General features: G+C 58.8%; 1 protein-coding gene across 1 annotated transcript in view; it reads left to right on the top strand.

Annotated features, from left to right (window-relative positions):
- Positions 1 to 21,379, top strand: part of ZC3H4 (zinc finger CCCH-type containing 4) — a 35,185-nt gene extending 13,806 nt beyond the window's left edge. The window contains exons 3-15 of the mRNA XM_058674087.1: positions 830 to 1,049; positions 1,318 to 1,428; positions 2,951 to 3,173; positions 4,879 to 5,030; positions 5,558 to 5,654; positions 5,736 to 5,875; positions 6,276 to 6,383; positions 7,898 to 8,014; positions 8,419 to 8,523; positions 13,376 to 13,740; positions 13,891 to 14,222; positions 18,167 to 18,418; positions 19,238 to 21,379. Of these exons, the coding sequence (XP_058530070.1) occupies positions 830 to 1,049; positions 1,318 to 1,428; positions 2,951 to 3,173; positions 4,879 to 5,030; positions 5,558 to 5,654; positions 5,736 to 5,875; positions 6,276 to 6,383; positions 7,898 to 8,014; positions 8,419 to 8,523; positions 13,376 to 13,740; positions 13,891 to 14,222; positions 18,167 to 18,418; positions 19,238 to 20,754 (3,739 nt within the window). The 3' untranslated portion in view covers positions 20,755 to 21,379. The remainder of the gene's footprint in view (positions 1 to 829; positions 1,050 to 1,317; positions 1,429 to 2,950; positions 3,174 to 4,878; positions 5,031 to 5,557; positions 5,655 to 5,735; positions 5,876 to 6,275; positions 6,384 to 7,897; positions 8,015 to 8,418; positions 8,524 to 13,375; positions 13,741 to 13,890; positions 14,223 to 18,166; positions 18,419 to 19,237) is intronic.
- The last annotated feature ends 489 nt before the right edge of the window (positions 21,380 to 21,868 follow it).

The following is a 21,868-nucleotide window of genomic DNA, read 5'->3' as shown; positions in this document are numbered from 1 at the left end:
TGTTCTCAGTTTCTGTGCGTGGCTTCGTGTAGGTGGACTTTGTACGTTCCACCCCCACCTTGGTATGGTCGTTTGTGAGGAACTTTTTCAAATTGAAAGGAAGATTTTTTTCTCCCTCACCAACTCTTGTACTTGTGAGAACTGTGTCTGTGGGTTTGGCTGAAACACTGGATTCTTCTCCAACTGCTCCATCCTTAACCCTCTCCCTTCCCCACCCCCCACCTTTCCCCACAGGTAGCTAGGTCCATAGAGAGTCCTCGTGTAGTTGTATGTAGGGAGAGCACTTCCCATTTGTGAAGTTTCCACGAGTTGGGGATGAGCTGCAGGGGCTGGCAGGGGTACCTGCGGGAGAGAAGGCAGGTTCAGTGTCGCAGGAGGTCCCAGCAGAGGGCTGAGGGGCCACAGCCCAGGTCTGCCTGGGGGAAGGTCCAGGAACACCCTTAACTCCTGAACCAGGGCCCCGTCCTCTGTTGACAGCTACCACGGTCAGCGGCAGTGTGCAGGGCCCCTGCGGGGCTCTGTCTTCTGAAGAGGGGTTTTGTACAGACAAACCCCTGTGGAAGGAGTGGGGGAGGTGGGCTGCAGGTGCTCCCAGCTCTGGGTGCTGGGGCTTTGCACACGTGGGTCAGTGGTGGGGCCTTTCTGCGCGCCTCTCCACACGCTCCTTCTCAGCCAGGTGTTGCAGGAGGAAGGGTCCCCCGTTCTCCCAGGGGTTACAGCTGCTGCCCATTACAGACAGGCCTTCTGGTCCCCTCGGCCCCGCTTAGCCCAGGGCCCGTGGGGTCTCCTCCCAGACCCGTGTTCATGCTGCTTTGGGCTTGCTTTGTAGGGAAGATGGTGAGTTGGAAGAAGGAGAACTGGAAGATGACGGGGCCGAGGAGATGCAGGACACCTCTGGGGGACCAGAGAGGAGCCGGAAGGAGAAGGGGGAGAAGCACCACAGTGACTCCGACGAGGAGAAGTCTCACCGGAGGCTGAAGCGGAAACGCAAGAAAGAGCGGGAGAAGGAGAAGAGGCGGTCGAAGAAGAGGAGGAAATCCAAGCACAAAGTAGGTTGGGGATGTTTGCAGGGCAGCGGCTGCTGCTGGCCCCGCGCTGGCCCCGCGCTGGCCTGGAGGGCCTGTTCCTAGGGTTTCCTCCTACCCTGAGTTGAAGAAAGGCCTTTAGATCTTTCTTTATGCTCCATTGCCACTGATGCCCCTAGGTAAGGTGTTTCAGGGTGAGCACTCGGCCCTTCTGGCACGTCTCGGCGTTGTCTGTCCCCGGGCTGGCAGCTGGAACGAGTGGCCGAGTTGGTGTGTTGCCCTGTTGTTGCAGCGCCACGCTTCTTCCAGCGATGACTTCTCTGACTTCTCGGATGACTCGGACTTCAGCCCCAGCGAGAAGAGCCACCGCAAGTACCGGGAGTACAGCCCGCCCTACGCGCCGGTGCGTGCTGCCCAGAGCCCTGCAGGCTCCGTGCTCTAGGGGAGGAAATTCCCACCAGCTTGCTGAAGCGGGGGATGGGGCAGGCATTTGGGTCCAGGCAGCTCCTGGGGAAGGGGCTGCTGGTCCGCAAGGTGCTTCCTGTCCACCACTCTTCTGCAGTGACCTGTGGTGGGGAACGAGCAGGAGCGGCAGGGAGCCGGGGGAGCGAGTAGTGAGTGTTGAGTGCTGCAGAGTCAGGCCGTCCGGACTCGCCCTCTCATCTCTGTCAGCATAAATCTGTTGAATTATTTGTTCGGTTTCTATGCCATTATTTTTCTTCAAGAGAAACATCACCCTGGTTTCTTAGGTTTTGATAAGTCGTGTCAGATTATCAGTAGCTCTTTGAGGCTGCTGCCCCTGGCCTGTGACTGGGTGGCACTGCTCACCCGTGGTGGCTGGTTATGGTCAGATGTGGCAGGTGGCTGGGACTGAGCCCCCCACGAGCGACAGGGAAAGGAGGGCACGTTGTGTGCTTCAGTTACAGACCAGGCTCGTGTACGCTTGTCTCTGTGTACAGTGTGTGTTGTCCCGTTTTTCTGTAACGAGGAGGCAGGTGAAGTTAAGCGTTAAGCCTTTGCCTTTCCGAGCAGTGTGTAGCAGGCAGCCCCCGCACGCCCTGCCGCCCGCTCCCGTGTCGCTAACGTCTGCCCTTTGTGGTGTCAGCGTCACCTGCTGGGCTCCATGGGTTATTTGCTGCAGACTTCTGCACTTCTTTGCTTTGGGATTTGTGGTGTGACTGGCATTAAGGACTCCTTATGGGCTGAGGGGAGCCGCAGCTCTGCCCCTGAGACCGGCTGGGTGGTCCCTCCACCGAGGCAGCCCCTCACAGCCAGCCCTGTGCAGTGTCCGCTTGGCCCGCAGCATCGTAGCTCGGGTCTCACGGTCCAGGCATGGGCCTCGTCATGCTGGCTTCCTTCCTTCCTTCTCTTCACTTCACTGTCAGCGCGTAGCGCTCCTGTCTGTGGCATCGTGGCTTGTTTCTTTCCTTTGCCTCTCATCCTCGGTGTCTACAGGTGCCACGCCACAGTTTCTCCCTCCACTTGCTGGTTGGTTTTGTTTCCGTATGGGTCACCCGTCCACGCCTCTTGGCTCCAGCATGCTGTGGAAGTCTTGTTGAACATGGCCGTCTGGCAGGTCACTGGATGCCGAGGTCCTGGGCAGGTTGACAGAAGAGCACACCTCCTGTGTGCCAGGCCCCTTCCCTAAATGTGCCTGCTCTGCATCCCTGGAAAATGCCCCCTTCTCTCCCTCTTGGTTCATCTGAGCCTGTGGGGTCCGCATGGCTCAGTGGTCAGCTCAGATCCTTTTTGAAGAGCAGAAACACCTGGGCCTTGGGGAGAAGCTGTCGCAGAGTGGCTGGGGCCAGGGACAGCAGAGGTGCAGACTGATGTGGCAGTTCAGGGAAGGGTTGGGGTGTTTGATGGTCCCAGACCAAGGCTGAGGGGCTGGCTCACCCTTCTCTTCTGGCTTCTCTGGGACCCAGTCTCACCAGCAATACTCCTCATCACACACCACACCTCTGCCCAAGAAGTCCTATTCTAAGATGGATAGCAAGAGCTACAGCATGTATGAGGACTACGAGAACGAGCAGTACGGCGAGTACGAGGGTGACGAGGAGGAGGACATGGGCAAGGAGGACTACGACGACTTCACCAAAGAACTCAACCAGTACCGGCGGGCCAAGGAGGGCAGCAGCCGAGGCCGAGGTGAGCCCCTTGCCTGCAGCAGCGCCTCCTTCCTCTGGGCCAGCCTCACAGGGCCTCCTTTCATGAGGAGAAAAGCCTTCATTTCAGGTTGTACTACCAGAGGAGAGGCGCTGGGACTACACACACACGGCCCCAGGGCTGAGGTTAGGCACAGGAGACGGGTTGGGAGGAGGAGCCCAGGCTGCCTACATGAGACAGGCCAGCATGGCTGAAGGGTTGTTTTTTAAAATTCATTTCCTGATAAGTGATGGGGGGAAGAGCTGGACCCAGCTACTCTCTTATCTGGATTAGGGTAATTAACCGCCCCATGTGCCCAGCCTGACAAAGGTGCCTCTAGCCTGTGGACCGTCACGCCTCTGACCTTTGCACCTGAAGCGTGCAAAGGGTGGGATGGGGTTGGTGGGTCCGGTGAGTGCCAGTCTCCTGCCAGCTCCACACCCCAGTGGCGGGGCCTCCAGACCCTGCCTCCCCAGGTCCCTACGCTATGCTCGCTCTGGGTGACTGGTGGGCCTCGAAGCAGCACTCAGTCCTTAGCAAGCTCCCCAGGGCAGGCCCTTGGGCCCGCAGCATGGGGAACAGCTAGACTGCCGGGGCTGGCCAGGAATATAATGCAAACTGTACTATAGGTTACATTGTCAGGTTCCCACACTAAGCAAATGAAGAGGATAGAGCCTGGGCAGTAGTTAAGATCCTGCTTAGGATACCTCTGACCCACATGGTGGGGTGAGGGTTTTAGTCCAGCTTCCTGCTCAGGCATACACCCTGGGGAGCAGCAGTGATGGCTTGCATGTTTGGGTCTTGTCACCCACTGCAGACAGCCAGCTGGATTCCAGGCTCCTGGCTATAGCCGTTGCTGGAGGGGGTTGTGAATCAGTGAAAGGAAACATTTCTAATTTTCATTGGAGCAGATCAGATTCACAGAGAGGAGAGACAGAGATCTGCCATCTGTTGGTTCACTCCCCAAATGGCCGTTAGCAGCCAGAGCTGAGCCAGTGTGAAGCCAGAAGCTTCTTCTGGGTCTCCCATTCAGGTGTAGGGTCCTAAGGCTTTAGGCCACCCTCAGCTGCTACCCAGGCTCACAAACAGGGAGCTGGATGGCAAGTGGAGCAGCTGGGACACGCACCAGGCCCAAACAACGGATTGAATTTTTTTTTCTGTCTCTCTTTTTTTTATTGATTACATTGCATTATGTGACACAGTTTTATAGGCACTGGGATTCCCCCCTCCCCAAACCCCCCCCATGGTGGATTCCTCCACCTTGTTGCATTACCACAGTTCAAATTCAGTTGAGATTCTTTCATTGCAAGCAACGGATTGATTTTTAACAAGCTGTTGTACTAACCCACCCTGTTCAGGATCTTATTTCAGCGTAGTTAAGATAGACACAGGGCATCTCTTACATGTTCTCTGTCCTGCTGTGTGTGTGCCGCTGGCAGCACTTCCTGCTTTGTCCTAGCTGCATCTCAGGTGCTGATAGGCCACCTGTGCTGGTGGCTGCTGTGGTGGACAGCATGACCCTAAGCAGGCAGGTTAGGCAGGGCTGTGTATGCCACGAGCACAGGACTGGACCCTCGGGGCAGGGCTGCCAGGGCGGCTGTGAAGGATTTTTGGGGGAGGAAATGATTGGCTTCGGGGGACCGTGGGCTGCCTGCTGTCCCATGGGTGGGTTCTGGACCTTGGGGCTCACTGTGTGAATTGTGTTCAGGCAGCCGAGGTCGTGGCAGGGGCTACCGGGGCCGCGGAAGCCGTGGAGGATCCCGAGGCCGAGGCCTGGGCAGGGGCAGCCGAGGCCGGGGCAGAGGCTCCGGGGGAGACCACCCGGAGGATGAAGAGGACTTTTATGACGAGGAGATGGAAGTAAGGTTTTCTGCAGTCCTGGGACCGGGTCTGGGCTGTGTTGCGAGCACTGTGGGAGGCTCCTCTGTTCTGGAGGTGCAGGGGCACCGTGGCTGTGACGCTGAGAAAGAAGCCCTGGCCTGCAGGCCCTGTGCTTGAGTTTTCATTTCTGCTGTTGCAATAGGGAAAAGCTCCTGAGGGCTTTGGGAAGGGATTAGAGGTGGACTATGACAGACGGTCCTGTTCCTGGAGACAGGGTTTCAGGACTGTCCCCAAGAAAGACTGCCTCAGTGGTCGGGAGCCTAGTGGTTTGTCCATCCCCACAGGGAAGCACGCACCGCGTTCGCCTTCCTACTCCAGCGTGACACCACCCCACACCAGCACAGCCGGCGCACACTGGGGTCTGCCTGCTGGGTGGGGCCAAGGTGGTCAGAGGCATGGTTTTCAGGCTGCACAGCTGCCCTTGGGCAGGTCGGGATGTGTCCTTGGGGACAGTGTTGGATGTTCCCTCCTGCCACTTGTCTGTCCTCTCTCCTGGGCTGTTCTAGTACGGAGAGAGTGAGGAGCCCCTGGGAGACGACGACTACGACGAGTATTCCAAGGAGCTGAACCAGTATCGCAGGTCCAAGGACAGCCGAGGCCGAGGTGGGCAGCGCTCGGGGGCCAGGTGGGAAGGGTGGCTCCTGGGAAGGGCCAGCCGACTGACCCACTCCGTCTCCTCTGCAGGGTTAAGCCGAGGCCGTGGCCGGGGTTCCCGAGGTCGCGGGAAGGGAATGGGCCGGGGCCGCGGGCGAGGCGGCAGCCGAGGAGGGATGAGCAAGGGTGGCATGAACGATGAGGACGACTTCTATGACGAGGACATGGGCGTGAGTCAGCTCTTCACCCTGATCCCAGCTCCGAGACCACCCCAACCCTTGACCCCTGCTCCCGTCAGCCCCCCATTAGCTGCTCAGGGTTAGTCCTTTCCTGGGAGATCCTGCTGTTGAGGCCTCAGTGTTCAGCGTGCAGCTTCAGCAGCTCCCTTGGATGAGTCCTTGGTGGCCTGCCTTTAGCCTGGAGTGGCTCACGGGAAAGCGCTGCTTCTTGCTGTGGGAGATGGGCTGGTAGGGCATGTGTGTGCAGGACCCTCTGTGCTCACGCAGCGTGGGCCTGCACCACACTGGGCTGCACCCCGACAAGGCCTGCCTACCCCTGCTCCCCGTCTCCTTGGGCTGGCATTCACTCAGCCTGTCCCCACTGTCTTCCTCTTGCCCTCTCACCCAACAGGATGGTGGTGGAAGCTACCGGAGGAGTGACCACGACAAGCCCCACCAGCAATCTGATAAGAAAGGCAAAGTCATCTGCAAGTACTTCGTGGAAGGCCGGTGCACGTGGGTGAGGAGCCCTCGCTGAGGCGGGCACCGGGGGCCAGGTCGCTGGAGGCGGTGTGGGGTGCCTGAGGAGTTGCCCTGCTCCCCAGTGGGGAGGGCCCACAGTGAGATAATACATGTACATGCTTTTGGTTTTAGTGGGATTTTTTTTTGGGGGGGGGGTGAGCAAAATTTTCAGTTAAACCATATGATCTCAAACGTGTTTATGGAGATTGCTGCTAATAAAAAGCTGGCGAGGGGTGTGTGATAGCTTTCAGGTAGAGAGGGCCTGCTCACCTTGGCAGGGCCTTCAGGGCAGGCAGGGCCAGCACGGGGACCTGTGCAGGGAGTACTCTGTTTCTCTTGTTTGAGAGGCAGAGTGGGGGAGACAGGTTTCTCGCCTGCTGCTTCGCTCTCCACATGCCTGCTCGTGGCGGCTGAGCATGGATGCCAGGACCAGCACTGCGTGGGTCTCCTGTGTGGGTGGCAAGGCCCAGATCCTTGAACCCTCACTGCTGGGAAGTTGGGATGCAGAGCAGCGCTGTGCCATGGGGTACAGGCCTTGTGAGCAGCAGCTCAGCGCGCTGTGCACAGCACTGGCCCAGGCTGAGTTCTGAAGTACACAGGTATAATTCAGTGTTAGTCCAGCGTCCTAGCTGCATACAAGGCAACGGATGAGTATCTGATATAATTCACAGACTTTGAGAAATTTGAAATTTCTTTCTTTTTTTTTTTTTTTTTCTGTGCCCTTTTTTTTTTTTGAGAAATTTGAAATCTCAAAACTTGGAGAAGAGGGGACAGGGTGCGGCTTCTGTCCTCTGTTCCCGGTGATGGTGAATGAGCCCTAGGGGAGGGGGAGGAAGAGAAGGAGTCGGGGTCAGGACACACCTTGGGTTGCACCCAGGGGTGTTGTGTGTGTTTGCAGATGAGGGACAGTGGACTCCAGGAGTTTCCACATAGGCATGCTTGTGTTCCCATGGGATCCCGGGACGGTACCAGGCTTGCTGGCTCCCCAGAACCTCCCATCTGTCCTGGTATCACTAGAAATTCTTGCCTTCTGTCCTCGTGGATGGGCAGCGGCCTCCCATCTGAGAGCCTGGGGAAGGGATTGGGTGAGCGGAGCCTGAATTCAGGAGTGTGCTCTTTGGGGTCACCTGCCCATGTCTGATGGCTTGGAGCAGCATGGAGGCTTGGACTTGCAGTGTTTTCAGCTGGACACATTCTTCACCCAACCAAGTCAGGGCGGTGTTGGCAGGGTAGAGAGGCTGGGTTAGGGCTCGGTAAGTGATAAGAAAGCAGCGAGTAGTTGAGGAAGAGGAGGAGGAGAGAGTGACCAACTGCAGCAGAGGGCATGCAGTGGGGGAGGGGAGCTGGTGCACCTTGCAGAGCTGGGCACACTGGCAGCTCAGAGCAGGGCAGTGGGTGCTCAGGCCTGCCCTTCCTGGGCCTGGGGACCCTGTACACCACCAGTGCCAAGGCTGCTCCCCTGGCACAGCATCCCGAAGGCTCACCGTCCCAGCTCTTTACCTTCTCTTCCAGGGAGACCACTGCAATTTTAGCCATGACATTGAGCTGCCGAAGAAACGAGAGCTGTGCAAGTTTTACATCACTGGATTTTGCGCCCGAGCTGAGAATTGCCCGTATATGCATGATATCCTTGGGCAGCTGTGGGCACCCAGTGGCCCGAGGCGTTCCCACCCTCACAGGAGCGGTGGCTATTCCCTGTCCTGCCTGTTCTCTGTGCACCTGTGGGCCCCATCTGCACTGATGCTGCACCCATTTCACAGATGACTAAACTGAGGCAAAAGCCCTTGTTCTCCCTTGAGTATGCACTCAAGGCTGGCCCAAACCATTGTCTGGCTCTGGGATTTTTCCAGTTGGCTTTGCAGCCTCCAGCAGGCCACTTTACACAGGAGTCTCTGACTCAAGTTACTGTGAAGCACTGGGCGCCCCGAGCAGAGCTCTTTCCTCTTCCCCAAGTCCAGGGCAGTTGGAGTTCTCCCCCAGATAGGTTCCTTCCACAAAATGAAATATGAGCCTTAACGTGCTGTCAACGTGACTTCCCGTGTAAGCTGTACCACACCACTGGGAACTGCATCAATGGCGATGACTGCATGTTCTCCCACGACCCACTGACGGAAGAGACGCGCGAGCTCCTAGATAAGGTACTGCCTGGGCGGGCTCTGGGGACCAGGCCACACACCGTGACTGCGCAGCCAGCTTGATTGCGAGTGGGCCATTCTAAGGAGGCAGTGGGACCGCAGCCCTCTGCAGAGAGGGCTGGGCTGGCCACAAGGGCGTCTGGTCCCTGGCCAGGGCAGTGTCGCTGTTTTCCCGGGGTGAGGGTGGGAAGCAGCGACATAAGAGGAAGGCCTCCAAGATCTCACGATGTGCCTGGGAGAGGGGAGGGTTCTGTTCTGGGTGGGAGCTGTCTGCAGCTCGTAGTGACCCTTGGAACGAGATCCCCTTGGAACGTGAAGGGTCCCCAGAAAGCCACCCTGGTGTTGTACTGTTGCTGAGGAGCCAGGCCGAGGCGTGTGCCCTAAGTGTCTGGCCCCAGCCCCTTGATGCACTTGAGAGTGAATGGCCAAAGCCATGCTCCTTTCCAGCAAAGCCGTCCTGCCTTCTAGTGGTCCAAGGACTTGAGGGAATGGGCGATTCTCAGAACGGAGAGAAGGAACACATCCCTGTACCCCAGTTTCAGGAGTCTGTCCTGCCAACTGCTGACTGGGAGGGCTTGGGGCCCAGGGAGCCCCACGCAGACATCCTAGGAGAAAGTACTCACTGTGGCTGGTTCCTGGAGTGGCTGGCTACTGTGGGGTTAAGGAGCCATCTATAGAGTTTGGAATAGTGGAAGTAGACCTAAGTGGCAGAACCCAGAGTGGCCACTTTGCAGTAGGTGGCTCCGACAATACCTGGCCGAGAGTGCCCCCTGCTGGAGGCTCAGTGTGCACTCACAACTGGCGGAGTTCACAGACATACATCAAGCCTCACATAGTTCCTTTTAAAACATGTTCAGTAGAAACATAAGGTTGATTTTTTTTTTCCTTTATTTTGTTTTATTTACTTGTTTTTTATCGGGGAGAAGTTACGTTACTTAAAGGCAGAGTGACAGAGATGTTCTGTCTACTGGTTCACTTCCCAGAGGCCAACAGCTGGACATGGGCCAGGCTGAAGGCTGGAGCCAGGAGCTCCGTCAGGCTCTGCCGTGGGGTGGCCGGAGCCCAAGCCCTTGAGTCGGCATCTGCTGCCTCTACATGTGCATCAGCAGGAAGAGCCGGTCCACCACTGGTTCACCTCCCTGGCGCGCCCCCAGCCAGGCTCTAGCAGGCCGCAACTAGGAGCCTAGAATTCCATTCGGCTTCCCATGTGTGTGACTGGGAGCCCACTCGGGCCAGCTCCTCAGCTGCTGCCCCAGGCACTTACACAGGCAACTGGGTTGGGGGTCGAGCTGACGCGCAGGCAGGGTTGCCCTCGGCACCACAGCAGTGCCTTCCCAGGGTCTTTTTGTCAATAGCAGATATTCCTGAGTCAGGACTCACTGGTAGGAGTCTCTCCTGCCTGCGGGAGCACACAGTAGGGCACTCCAGGTAGAAGCCAGAGGGATGGGGTTTAGCTGCTGGCTTCAGGCTTTTTTTTTTTTGTAAAATATAAATGTATCAGACACGGAGAGGATGTGTTGCTCGTTTCTTGGTTCCCTCCCCCACGATGACCCTGGGCTGCAACCCCAGTCTCCCACAGCGGTGAGAGACCCCAAGGCCTAGAGCCAACCTGCTGCCCCACGGGGTGGGCGACGGCAGGAGCCTGGAGTTGGGAGTGTGGGCAGACCTCGAACCCACGGGCTCTGGGAGGGGTGCGACTCTGTGAACCACCTCTGGACAACTGTGAGGCCAGACACCTGCCCCCCACACACACGGGAGAGTCTCTCAAAGGCATTGTCAGTGTCCTCGGCCACCCCAAGTGCGATCCCAGCACGTGCCGAGCGCATGTTCCCTGGGGAGGCATGCTAGCGTCGGTGATGGAAAGGTGGAGTGCAGAGTAACCCTCTGGGGAGAGGCTGGGGAGCTGCTTTGTCCAGACGCTGTGGCGTGCTCCGGCAGCTGGGGGCATGGGGCCCCAGGGGGGAGGCCGCCCTCCTCCCCGCCTTTCTCTTGGGTTTTCTTTCCGTCTTTCTAGAAATAGCAGGGTTGAAGCTCACTTCTGGGTGAGGTTGTGTAGGATGCAGACAGGAGCAGGTGGCCGCACACTGGGGAGCCCTGCTTGCTTCGTCGGTTGGTCCCATGTCCCCTGTTCGCTTTACTGTCAATCGGCTGTGCGTGCATGCACGCGTGTGTGCTGGTGTGTTTTTCCCAGATGCTGTGTGTAGGGGTGTGTGTGGTATGTGTACGGGCATCTCCACCTCGTGCTATCTGCTGCTGGGTACACTGCGTTGTGGGAATGCTCTAAATTGGTTTTTTGGTTTTCAGTTGAAGATCATTGATTTGTTTTCAGTTTGAGGCAGAAACTTGGAATTTGTGACCAGTAGCCTTGACCTTGTGTACGTGGCATACGTGGCCCCCACATCTCTGCCCACAGCCGTGGCACCATACTTTGCTGACCTCGGTCCTGGCTGCTGTCCTGCTTTTGCAGGGCTCGGTGGTGTCTGTGACGGGGAGGGAAGCTTTGTATGCTAGCCGAGTCAGGGAACCACAGAGGTGTGCAAACCAGTCTGTCAGGCAGGGCAGCCCGGGCACTGCTAGGAGGGCACTGTGGATGGCTTCAGTGATATGCCCAACCGGATCCTTGCTTCACTCGGGCAACAGGCCCCATCTTCTGGGTGCAGGGCCGTGAGGGGTGCGTGCTGGGCTGACCCCAGGAAGCAAGAGCAGCCATGAGGCCAGGGAGGAAGTGTCGGGGAGTCTGGCCCCCGCAGAAGGCAGACCGTGGAGGGTCAGTGGGAGGGGAGGCTCGGGCGGAATCCGTGTCAGTGCTGTTCCTGGTGAGTGATGTGTAAGCTGCTTGAGCTTCGCCTGTCCCTTCAGGCGTTAACTTAGTGGCGCTGTGGGGATGAGAAGGGAAACCAGGGCCATGGGGCAGGGTGCAGTAGGAAGGGCAGCTGAGCCACGCAAGGGCCAGCAGTCAGCTGCAGGCCAGGGTTTAAGTCAGACCACACTTCGGATCCTGGCTTGGGGCTGGGGGGCTTTGTGGCTCTGGGGTGATGGAGGTGTGGCCAACTGGAGAAGGAGGGGTGTTGAGTAGGGAGCACTGGACCATGAGGGTGCGGCAGGCTTGGCCCCAAAAGCCATAATTCCGTTCCCTTGCCTGCTGGCCTCCACCACCTGGTGTGGGTGCAGTGACCTGTTGGGCGCAGGCAGGAGTGGAGCGACGTGGGCTTCATTTTTGCTGCTGTGGCTCACCCAGAGAAAGTGAGCTGGTCCTTAGTGTGTGCCCAGCACTCAGGCTGGGGGAGTGTGGGCAGGTACTGACAACCTACGGGGTTGCTGGCAGAGCTGGCCTCGTCATATGGGAGACCCTGAACTGCTGAGGCATCCACCTGCTGGATTGCCAGCCCACGTTCCTGGCACCTTCGGTGTCTGGCTTCAGTGTCTGCTGCTGGTTGTTAGGTGCAGGGAAGGCCCTGAGCTGCCTGACCGGCTGCAGGCGAGAGGAGCTGTGAGGGGCTTGCTGTGAGCTGCGTTAGAGTCTGCTGGGTCTAGGGGACCTGTGCTGCTGTCCCCCAGGCAATCCCAGGCTCGGGCTGGCCAGCTTGCCAGGAGGTCTTCCCCTGAGAGGGCGAAGTGTGTGGGGGATGCCCAGTGAGCAAGTCCTCTCCAAGGTGGGTCACACGGGAAGCCGTGGGAGACTCCCTGCCGGCTTTCCCCAGCACCTGCTCACCCAGGCAGGCTCACCCAGAGGGGGCCCGAATCCCGAGCTCATGAAAGAAAGCAGGTGTGGGCTCGGCAGCGTGGCCTAGTGGCTAAGGTCCTCGCCTTGATCCCATATGGCCGCTGGTTCTAATCCTGGCAGCTCCACTTCCTCTCTGTCTCTCCTCCTCTCAGTATATCTGACTTTGTAATAAAAATAAAATAAATCTTTAAAAAAAAAAAAGAAAGCAAGCAGGTGTGAGGTGTCTGCACAGAGTAGGCCTGTGAGCCCTGCCCACTGGTTGGAGGTTTCTGGGCACCTTCCAAATCCGGACCCCAGAGCCCGCGAGAGCCCGCGGCTTCTCTGCGGCCCTCACGGGGTCCTAACAGGCAGGTGCTAGGCTCTCCAGCTGGACATGTGGTAGGGCGCTAGGAGTGAGGATGGGGACAAGAGACAGGACAGCCGCTGAGGTGACCATTAAAAAGAGACCCAGCAGTGGGTGACCAAAAGCCACACAGTTGGAGGAAGGGTGTCAGGTGAGAGGGGCTGCCATGTGCCAGCAGCTGCTTGACGTCTCAGCACACATGGTCAGGGGCTGAGTTTTATTGTGCGTGAAAGGAGAGATCCTTAAAACTCAGCTAGGACAACCCATCTGGACAATAAGTAGCTGGACTCCATGCTTAATATATGTTTGCAAGGAAAGAAAAAAAAAAAAAAAAAACTCAGCTAGGACAGAGGAATACTACTTGGTTGTCAAAAGGAATGGGGCACTGTCAGATGACAAAAACATAGCTGAAGTGTGCCAGTCATGAGAGGCACGCTGTGGACAGTTCTGTTTCTGTGCGTGTGTGGATCCAGTGATTGCAGACTGCAGATCAGTGGTCGCCATGGTGAGCGGGCTGGGATGCGGCCTGGCTGCTTCGTGGGCACAGGGTCTGCTGTGAGGCTCAGGAACACGAAGGCGGAGGTCGCCCAGGACACACTGCGTCTGGGACGTGCACTTCTGTAGACTGGCTTCCCAGGGACTTGGTTGTGAAGAGGAGTCAGTTTTTGGCCGAGTGCTGTCAGAGCCTTGGGGCCTTCTCCAGCTGTTCCTCAGAAAACCCAGGTGTCCACGCTGCGGCGTCCAGGTCCCTCGCTCGGGGTCACCCCGCCACTCTCTTTATCCCATAGATGCTGGCTGATGATGCTGAGGCAGGCGCCGAGGATGAGAAGGAAGTGGAGGAACTGAAAAAGCAGGGCATCAACCCCCTGCCCAAGCCACCTCCCGGCGTGGGGCTCCTGCCCACGCCCCCACGGCCCCCTGGCCCCCCAGCCCCCACGTCACCCAATGGTAGACCGATGCAGGGTGGCCCTCCGCCACCCCCGCCGCCCCCGCCACCGCCCCCTGGACCCCCTCCGATGCCCATGCCTGTGCATGAGCCCCTGTCCCCGCAGCAGCTGCAGCAGCAGCAGGACATGTACAGCAAGAAGATCCCTTCCTTGTTTGAGATCGTGGTGCGGCCCACGGGACAGCTGGCTGAGAAGCTGGGCGTGAGGTGAGTACTGCGGCCACAGGGCCTCCCTTGGAAATTGGAGTCCTGGTGCAGGTCCCGACCTTGGGTCCCAACCTCACCTCTCCTGGGGGCTGGGGCCCAGCTGTTGCTCCGCAGCTGTTTTCACCTCACAGGCCATGTTTCCACCTCTAGGTTCCCTGGACCCGGTGCACCTCCAGGACCAATGGGTCCTGGGCCCAACATGGGGCCTCCAGGACCTATGGGGGGCCCCATGCACCCGGACATGCATCCAGATATGCACCCGGACATGCACCCAGATATGCACCCGGACATGCCGATGGGCCCTGGCATGAACCCCGGCCCACCCCTGGGCCCCGGCGGCCCCCCAATGATGCCCTATGGTCCTGGAGACTCCCCGCCTTCTGGAATGATGCCCCCCATCCCACCAGCCCAGAGCTTCTATGAGAACTTCTACCAGCAGCAGGAGGGCATGGAGATGGAGCAAGGACTCATGGGGGACGCAGGTATGTGGGGCTCCAGGTTGGCACCAGGGCCACTTGGTGTTGCTGAAGGGAGTAGTCTGGGAGTTGTCGTCTGTGGCCCAGGTGTCTGGAAGCATGCACCCAACCCCCATCCATGTCCCACTAAGTGAATGTCCCAGTGACGGAGCTGTCACCCTGTGGAGCAGGGCACTGTTTGCCGCCCAGCAGTCCTGGGAACGTTGTCTCGGCATGCCAGAAATGAGGAGTAGGTTCCTGTCAGGACTTGGGTGTCCTGGCTGGAGCCACCTCCTTCCAGACAGTTCTCAGCTTGCTAGTGTCAACCTGACTGCTTGTTTTGTCCCATGATTGGCCGTTTTGCTTCCTTCATTACTTCCTGTTTTGTCGTCAACTTGTGTGTAAAATGCACCATCAAAGGTTGTGGGTTCAGTCTTTGGGGAGGTGGGGATTGTGGATTTGCAGCTGTGCGGGGGTCAGAGTGAGCGAGGCACCTGGGCCTCAGCTGCAGCCGCCTCTCTCAGTGGGGGGAGAAGCAGGTGGAAGTGAGTGAGTCAGCTCGTTCCCGGTGGCCATGGTTGGCAAAAGGGCTGAAGCAGTGATGAGCCTCAGATATGTGACAGCAGGCCGGAAGAGGCCGGGCCGGGGCCAGCGTGTGTACAGAGGACAGCAGCTGCTAAAGCCAGCTTGGCGAGCCTGAAAGGCTGGGGAGCCTGGCAGGGCGGTCTCGCCACCGCGAAGAGGGTGGGCATATACGAGGGTGATGGGTGCTGGGAAGACTGTGGGCTATTCTGGCACCGTCCTGGGGAGGGAGGAGCAGGCGATGGCCCTGCCGCAACCTGAAGTAGCGGGCTCGGGCATCAGGCTTCAGATCCAGCACTGTGAGTTAGCGGGAGCCCCACGTGTGCTGGCGGGGAGCAGGAGCAGCTCAGAGGGTGCTGCGCGTGTGCCACGTGTGGGGCAGTGCTTCCTCTTTGGCCACTTGGAGCGTGGGCTAGTCAAGACCCTTGTGGAAGCCTCTCACTCTAAGATTGATTGACTTACTTGAAAGGCAGAGCCAAAGAGAGTGTGAGGGACGGGGAGGGAGATCTTCCACCCACGGGTTCACTCCCAGATGCCCACATGGGATGCTGTGGCTACAGGCTTCACCTGCAGTGTTACAGTGCTGCACCCCCCAACTTTTTTGTTGTTAAATGTATTTAAATTAGAAATGACTCCCATGTCATAAGGCCTATCGTTTGAAGTATGCGGGGTTGGGTTTTGCCACCTTGATGGTTGGGCAGTCTCAGGCGGTGGCTCTCCCTTGCGGGTCCCTGACCAGCCTGTCCCCTGAGCCCCTATGTCCAGCTTCCATGTGGCCGAGGTAGCCTTTCACTGGTTGCCTTGCACACCCTTGTACATCTGAGGGTTGTTCAGCTTCTGGACCTACGTTACGGGAGCGCTTAACTGGCAGCCGTGGCCGCACCCCATGCCAGTGCGGGAGAGTGGCGGCCTGGGCCACAGCACTCACTTGGACTCGCTGCCTCCACCCTCAGCTCCCATGTGCAGGGATCTGCTGAGGGAGGGACCTTATGGCTCCTTTTTTTGTATATATTTCTTTGTTTCATTTTGTTTTAATTTTTCTTCTTTTATATTTATATTTTTAAAATTTCATTTTATTGGAAATGCATATTTACAGAGAGAAGGAGAGACAGAGAGATCCTCCACCCACTGGTTCACTGCCCAAATGCCTGCAGTGGCCAGCGTGGGCCAGGCCAAAACCACGGGTCTGGAGCTTCTTCAGGGTCTGCCATCTGGGTACGGGGTCTCAAGGTTTTAGATCATGGTCCAGTGCTTTCCCAGGCCATAAGCAGGGACTTGAATTAGAAGTGGAACAGGGGCCCGGCGGCGTGGCCTAGCAGCTAATGTCCTCGCCTTGAACGCACCAGGATCCCATGTGGGCGCCGGTTCTAATCCCGGCAGCTCCACTTCCCATCCAGCTCCCTGCTTGTGGCCTGGGAAAGCAGTCAAGGACGGCCCAAAGCTTTGGGACCCTGCACCTGCGTGGGAGACCCGGAAGAAGTTCCTGGTTCCCGGCTTCAGATCGGCGCGCACCGGCCCTTTGCGGCTCACTTGGGGAGTGAAACATCGGATGGAAGATCTTCCTCTCTGTCTCTCCTCCTCTCTGTATATCCAGCTTTCCAATAATAGTAAAATCTTTTTTTTTTTTTTTTTAAGATTTATTTTATTTTTATTACAAAGTCAGATATACTGAGAGGAGGAGAGACAGAGAGGAAGTGGAGCCACCGGGATTAGAACCAGTGGCCATATGGGATCAAGGCGAGGACCTTAGCCACTAGGCCACGCTGCCGAGCCCAATAATAATAAAATCTTAAAAAAAAAAAAAAAAAAAAAAAAAGTGGAACAGCCGGGACATGAACCAGTGCCCATGTGGATGCCAGTGCTCAGGTGAACTACCCTGTTGAGCCAGGGTGCTGCCACACCGTCCCTTTTTGTTTGTTTGTTTTGTTTTGTTTAAGATTGAGTTATTTGAAGGGCAGAGTTACACACAGAGACAGATGTCCCATCCACTGCTTCATTTTCCAAATGTCCATACCAGCTGGTGCTGAACCAGGACAAAGCCACAAGCCAGGAGCTTCTTTTGGATCTCTCACATGGATGCAGATGCCCAAGGATTGGGACATTCTCCATTGCTTTCCCAGGAACATTAGCAGGGAGCTGCATTAGAAGTGGAACAGCCAGGAATTTGATCCCATGTGGGATGCGGAAAGTGTTGCAGGCTGTGGTTTAATGTATTAGGCCACAACGCTGCCACTCCTAAGATTTTTTTTTTTTATAGGGCCCAGTACAATGGCTCAGTTGGCTAATCCTCTTCCTCTTGTAAGCGCCAGAATCCCACACGGATGTAGGGTTGTGTCCCAGCTGCTCCACTTCCCACCCAGCTCTCTGCTTGTGGCCTCCTGGCAGTGGAGGACGGTCCAGAGCCTGGGACCCTGCACCTGTGTGGGGGACCAAGAAGAAGCTCCTGGCTTCTGGCTTCAGATCTGCTCAGCTGCAGCTGTTGCAGCAACTTGGGGAGTGAACCAATGGACAGATCTTTGTCTCTGTTCTTCTCTGTAAATCTGACTTGCCAATAAAAATAATAAAAAAAAGAGATGTTCACTTTATCCCCTAGATGAACGCAGCAGCCAGCTCTGGACCAGGTCATGGCCGGGAGCTTCATCTGGGTCTCTTACATGGGTGACAGGCGCCAGGTCTTTGGCAGGGAGCAAGGGGGGAAGTGGAACTGTCAGGACATGAAGAGGCGTCATAGGGATGTCCCTGTCCTAGGCAGTGGCTCCACCTGCTGTGCCACAGCACCAGCCCCTAGTGACTCTTCAAGGTGGCACCCCCTTCAGCCCCAGCCCCTTTCTACCTAGCCAGTCAGCGGAGTTCCCGGGGTGTAGACAGTGATGGCGGAGGACTCCGCCCCGCCAGGGTGAGGTCAGAGCAGGGTGACAGCAGCTGTGGGTCCTTCTATTTCCTCCTGGTTTTCATTTAAAGTGGTTGAGCTCAAGCTATGAGATACCGTATTTCTTTATTGATTATTACAAAGTGAGCAGGAAACTACCCACAGCAGGCATTTAGAACAGACCAGGACTGTGGCAGGTGGCAGTGGCGGGAGATGGGGGACCAGCGAGGCCTCCCTCCCGCATGGAGTCTCCTTCCCAGAAAAGCCGTCTGTCTGTCTTTTGAATTCTAACCTTGCATCTCACAACCACGTGTGCCGTGTTGTCTATCTCCCGTCATGCACCACCTCTCGGGGGACCTCATCCTCGTCGTCGCTGCCCTGCTCCCGTGGAGGGCAGCTCGACTGGCTGTGTGTTCTCGGCAGGCTCGCGACAGGGGTCGGCTTTGGCGGGCAGGGGCAGGGGGGTGGAGTTGGCACCTCGTGGCCCTCGACGTGAACCCCCGGTTCTTCCCTGCCACAGAGGACTACGGGCACTACGAAGAGCTGCAGGGGGAGCCTGGGGAGCATCTCTTCCCCGAGCACCCCGTGGAGCCCGACAGCTTCTCTGAGGGAGGGCCCCCAGGCCGGCCGAAGGCGGGCGCCGGTGTCCCCGACTTCCTGCCCTCGGCCCAGAGGGCCCTGTACCTGAGGATCCAGCAGAAGCAGCAGGAGGAGGAGGAGAGAGCGAGAAGGCTGGCTGAGAGCAGCAAGCAGGACCGGGAGAATGAGGAAGGCAGGTGTCCTCCCAGGGGCGAGCGGCAGGGGCGCCCTGGCTGGCTCGCTGGGCCGCTGCATGTCCTGGAGAGAAGTGCAAGTCAGGGCGGACCTGAGCGTGGGTTCCTGGGGGGAGGCCTGATCCATGAGCGGGAGGAGGGGGCGGCGCAGGCAGCACGGCTGACTGCTGGAGCCTTTCCGGGGGGCCTTTAGGGGAGACCCTCACAGCCCCTCTCCCCAAGACCAGACTCAAGCTGGGAGGTCAAACCCTATGTTGCAAGAAGCCTGTATACTGATGATAGTCAATCATGAGATTGATTTTTGGGGTTCCCACGCCTGGCTGAAATGGGCACGTGTCTAGAACGTGAATCCAGAGGCCCAGCTTGGAGCCACAGGAAGAGGGACCCGCAGGCAGTGCCTCCCCTGGTGCTCTGAGGGTGCCTGGGCCAGTCTGGGCCTGCCCACGTGGCCCCGCTTGGGTTCAGCACCTGTTCTTGCCTGGGACACGGTAGCCTCATGAGGGGCCTGCGCCAAGTGCCCGAGAACCCCTTGCCCCGGGAGGGCAGTCAGTGGTGGCTGCTGTCCAGACCTGGAGACGAGGGTCCAGAGCCCAGCAAGCCACGGGGGGGGCCTGGAGGGTGAGGAGGCGGCGGCAGAGCCTTGGTGAGCCCTCCCCGTGCCCAGCCCCATGCTTCCACACCCCAGGCCCCGGGAAGGGGAGGGGGCATGGCCCAGGTCTGAGAAGGGAGTGCCGAGGAGCCCTCTGCCCCAGGGACCGCCGCGGGGTCTGAATGATGTTAGGGCCACTCACGCCCTCTGCCCCTCTGTTCTTCCTCAGGGGATACCGGCAACTGGTACTCGAGTGATGAGGACGAGGGCGGAAGCAGCATGACCTCCATCCTGAAGACCCTGAGACAGCAGACGTCCAGCCGGCCCCAGACTGCGGCTGGGGAGCTGAGTGGCAGTGGGCTGGGGGACCCTCGCCTCCAGAAGGGACACTCCACAGGAAGCCGACTGGCTGACCCACGCCTAAGCCGGGACCCCAGACTCAGCCGTCATGCCGAGGCTGCTGCAGGGCCAGGCCTGGGGGACACCGGGCCCTGTGACCCCCGACTTGCTCGCTCCCTGCCTGCCTCCAAGCCCGAGAGTGGCCTCCATTCCAGCCCCGCAGGCCCAAGCAGCTCCAAGGGCTCTGGGCCGACCACCACCGAAGAGGAGGACGGAGAGCGGGCCCTGCGGGAGAAGGCTGTGAACATCCCGCTGGACCCGCTGCCCGGACACCCGCTGCGGGACCCTCGGTCACAGCTGCAGCAATTCAGCCATATCAAGAAGGATGTGACCCTGAGCCGGCCGACCTTCGCCCGCAATGTGCTCTGGAACCCAGAGGACCTGATCCCACTGCCTGTCCCCAAGCAGGACGTGGTGCCCCCTGTGCCTGCTGCCCTGCAGGCCATGCCCACACTGGACCCCAGGTTGCACCGGTCCACCTCCTCGGGGCCCCCGAGTGCCCGGCAGCGCCCAGGAACATCTGCGGACTCCAGCGTGCCAGGCTCTAACCTGCCCGACTTCGAACTTCTCTCTCGAATCCTCAAGACTGTCAATGCTACCGGCCCCTCCTCAACAGCCCCTGGCACAAGTGACAAACCCAGCGACCCCCGGGTGCGAAAGGCCCCCACTGACCCTCGGCTGCAGAAACCAGCTGACCCAGCAGCCTCCCGGGCGGCCAAGCCCAGCCCCCCTGAAGCAGCCTCCCCATCCTCCAGCCCCAGCGGGGAGTCCTCTCCACCAGCCACGGCGCCCTACGACCCCCGCCTGCTGGCCGCCGGCGGGCTGGGCCAGGGCAGCAGCTGTGGGCAGAGCAGCGTGCTGAGTGGCATCAGCCTTTATGACCCGAGGACTCCCAACGCTGGTGGCAAAGCCACAGAGCCAGCCGCTGAGGCGGGTGCCCAGCCCAAGGGCACTGAGGGCAACGGCAAGGGTGCAACCTCCAAGGCCAAGGAGCCTCCCTTCATCCGCAAGTCGGCCCTGGAGCAGCCCGAAGCAGGGAAGGCCAGCAGTGCTGAGGGGGGCACGGCCACAGACCGCTACAACAGCTACAACCGGCCCCGGCCCAAGACCACCACGGCCCCGGCTGGGGCCACAGCCACCCCACCCCCCGAGGGTACTGCACCCCAACCTGGGGTGCACAGCCTGCCCGTGCCCACCCTCTTCGGGACCGTGAAGGCAGCACCCAAGTCGGGCTCAGGAAGCCCGTTTGCAGGCAACAGCCCAGCCCGCGAGGGGGAGCAGGACGCAGGATCGCTGAAAGATGTTTTTAAAGGCTTTGACCCCACTGCCTCCCCCTTCTGCCAGTAGTGTGAAGCGCTCTCTTCCACCCGCCCCCAGGGTGCTGATCTGGGGCACCGGAGCTGGGGATTTAGGGGTGGGGTGGGTCTGGGTGATCTTTCCTTTTTCTTTCTTTTTTGTTTTCTTTTTTTCTGAGCAGTACTTCCTTTGAAGCTTATAAATTGTATGTAAACACCTTCAGTTCTGGTCAGTGCTGCGGGGCTCCTGGCCTCCCACTGAGAAAACCCACTTGGACACTGGAGCCGTCACAGGTCCCCAGGCCTCCGTGGAGGTGGATCCCCGGCCTGCTGCCCCGGGGTCTGGTGGGTTTTCTAGGCAACGCTTGGCAACCCTTGGCGCTCGCCAAAGAACAGCAGGCTTCCAAGAAGGCACTGAAAGCTGCAGGAGCCCGAGGGGAGACTGAGGCAGGCCTGGTGGGAGTGGGGTTGAGCAGTGCCAGGACTGTGGGCTCGGCAGCATCCTTGCTGTCCTGTGCTGGGAGGCTCAAATCCCTCGGCACCCTGGGTGCTTCGCTTCCTGCACCCGGTGCAGATCCTGCCCCGCAGCCTGCAGCAGGAGGGCCCCTCGGAACCGGGTGGACCTTCTATCAGTATTACCCGTCCTCCCCTGTCCTGTCCCAAGGGGTCTGCCCACCGCCTCACCCCGGGTGCCTGCACCGCCCCAGCGCCTGAGGACAGCTCAAGGATCCGCGTGCGTCCACTCCGCCAGAGTCCTAAGCAGGGGACCTGGGACAGCTCTGCCCGCTTGACCCGGGGGGCGGTCCCGGGGCTGGCTGGCTCGCTAAGTATGCTATGCTGTTTCATTTGTGTACTCTTTCCCAAGAGGGCCTGTGGGAAGGAAAGGAGGCTGAAGCCAGTTTGGGGTGGGTGGGCTACACTGGGGCCCTCCTTTGCCAGGAGGGGATGGGCATCTGTTGGCGCTGGCTCCTCCGCAGCCTTGCCACAATGGCTCGGGGAGGTGCATGTAGCCACAGCCCTGTGCACAAGGCCCAAGGAGGCTGGGCAGCGGGCAGAGGCCCCGAGTCCTTCATGGGCGCAGCACCTGCCCTTTCCCTGCTAACAGTGGGCAGAGGCGGGGCCCCCGCATCAAAGACTTCCCTCCCATTCCCCAGAAAGAAAATACA

The sequence above is a fragment of the Ochotona princeps genome, chromosome 16 (genome assembly GCF_030435755.1).
Source record: "Ochotona princeps isolate mOchPri1 chromosome 16, mOchPri1.hap1, whole genome shotgun sequence".
NCBI classification, from domain to species: domain Eukaryota; kingdom Metazoa; phylum Chordata; class Mammalia; order Lagomorpha; family Ochotonidae; genus Ochotona; species Ochotona princeps.
The sequence above is the reverse complement of the archived record's forward strand: the minus strand, read 5'-3'. Positions and strand labels throughout refer to the sequence as shown.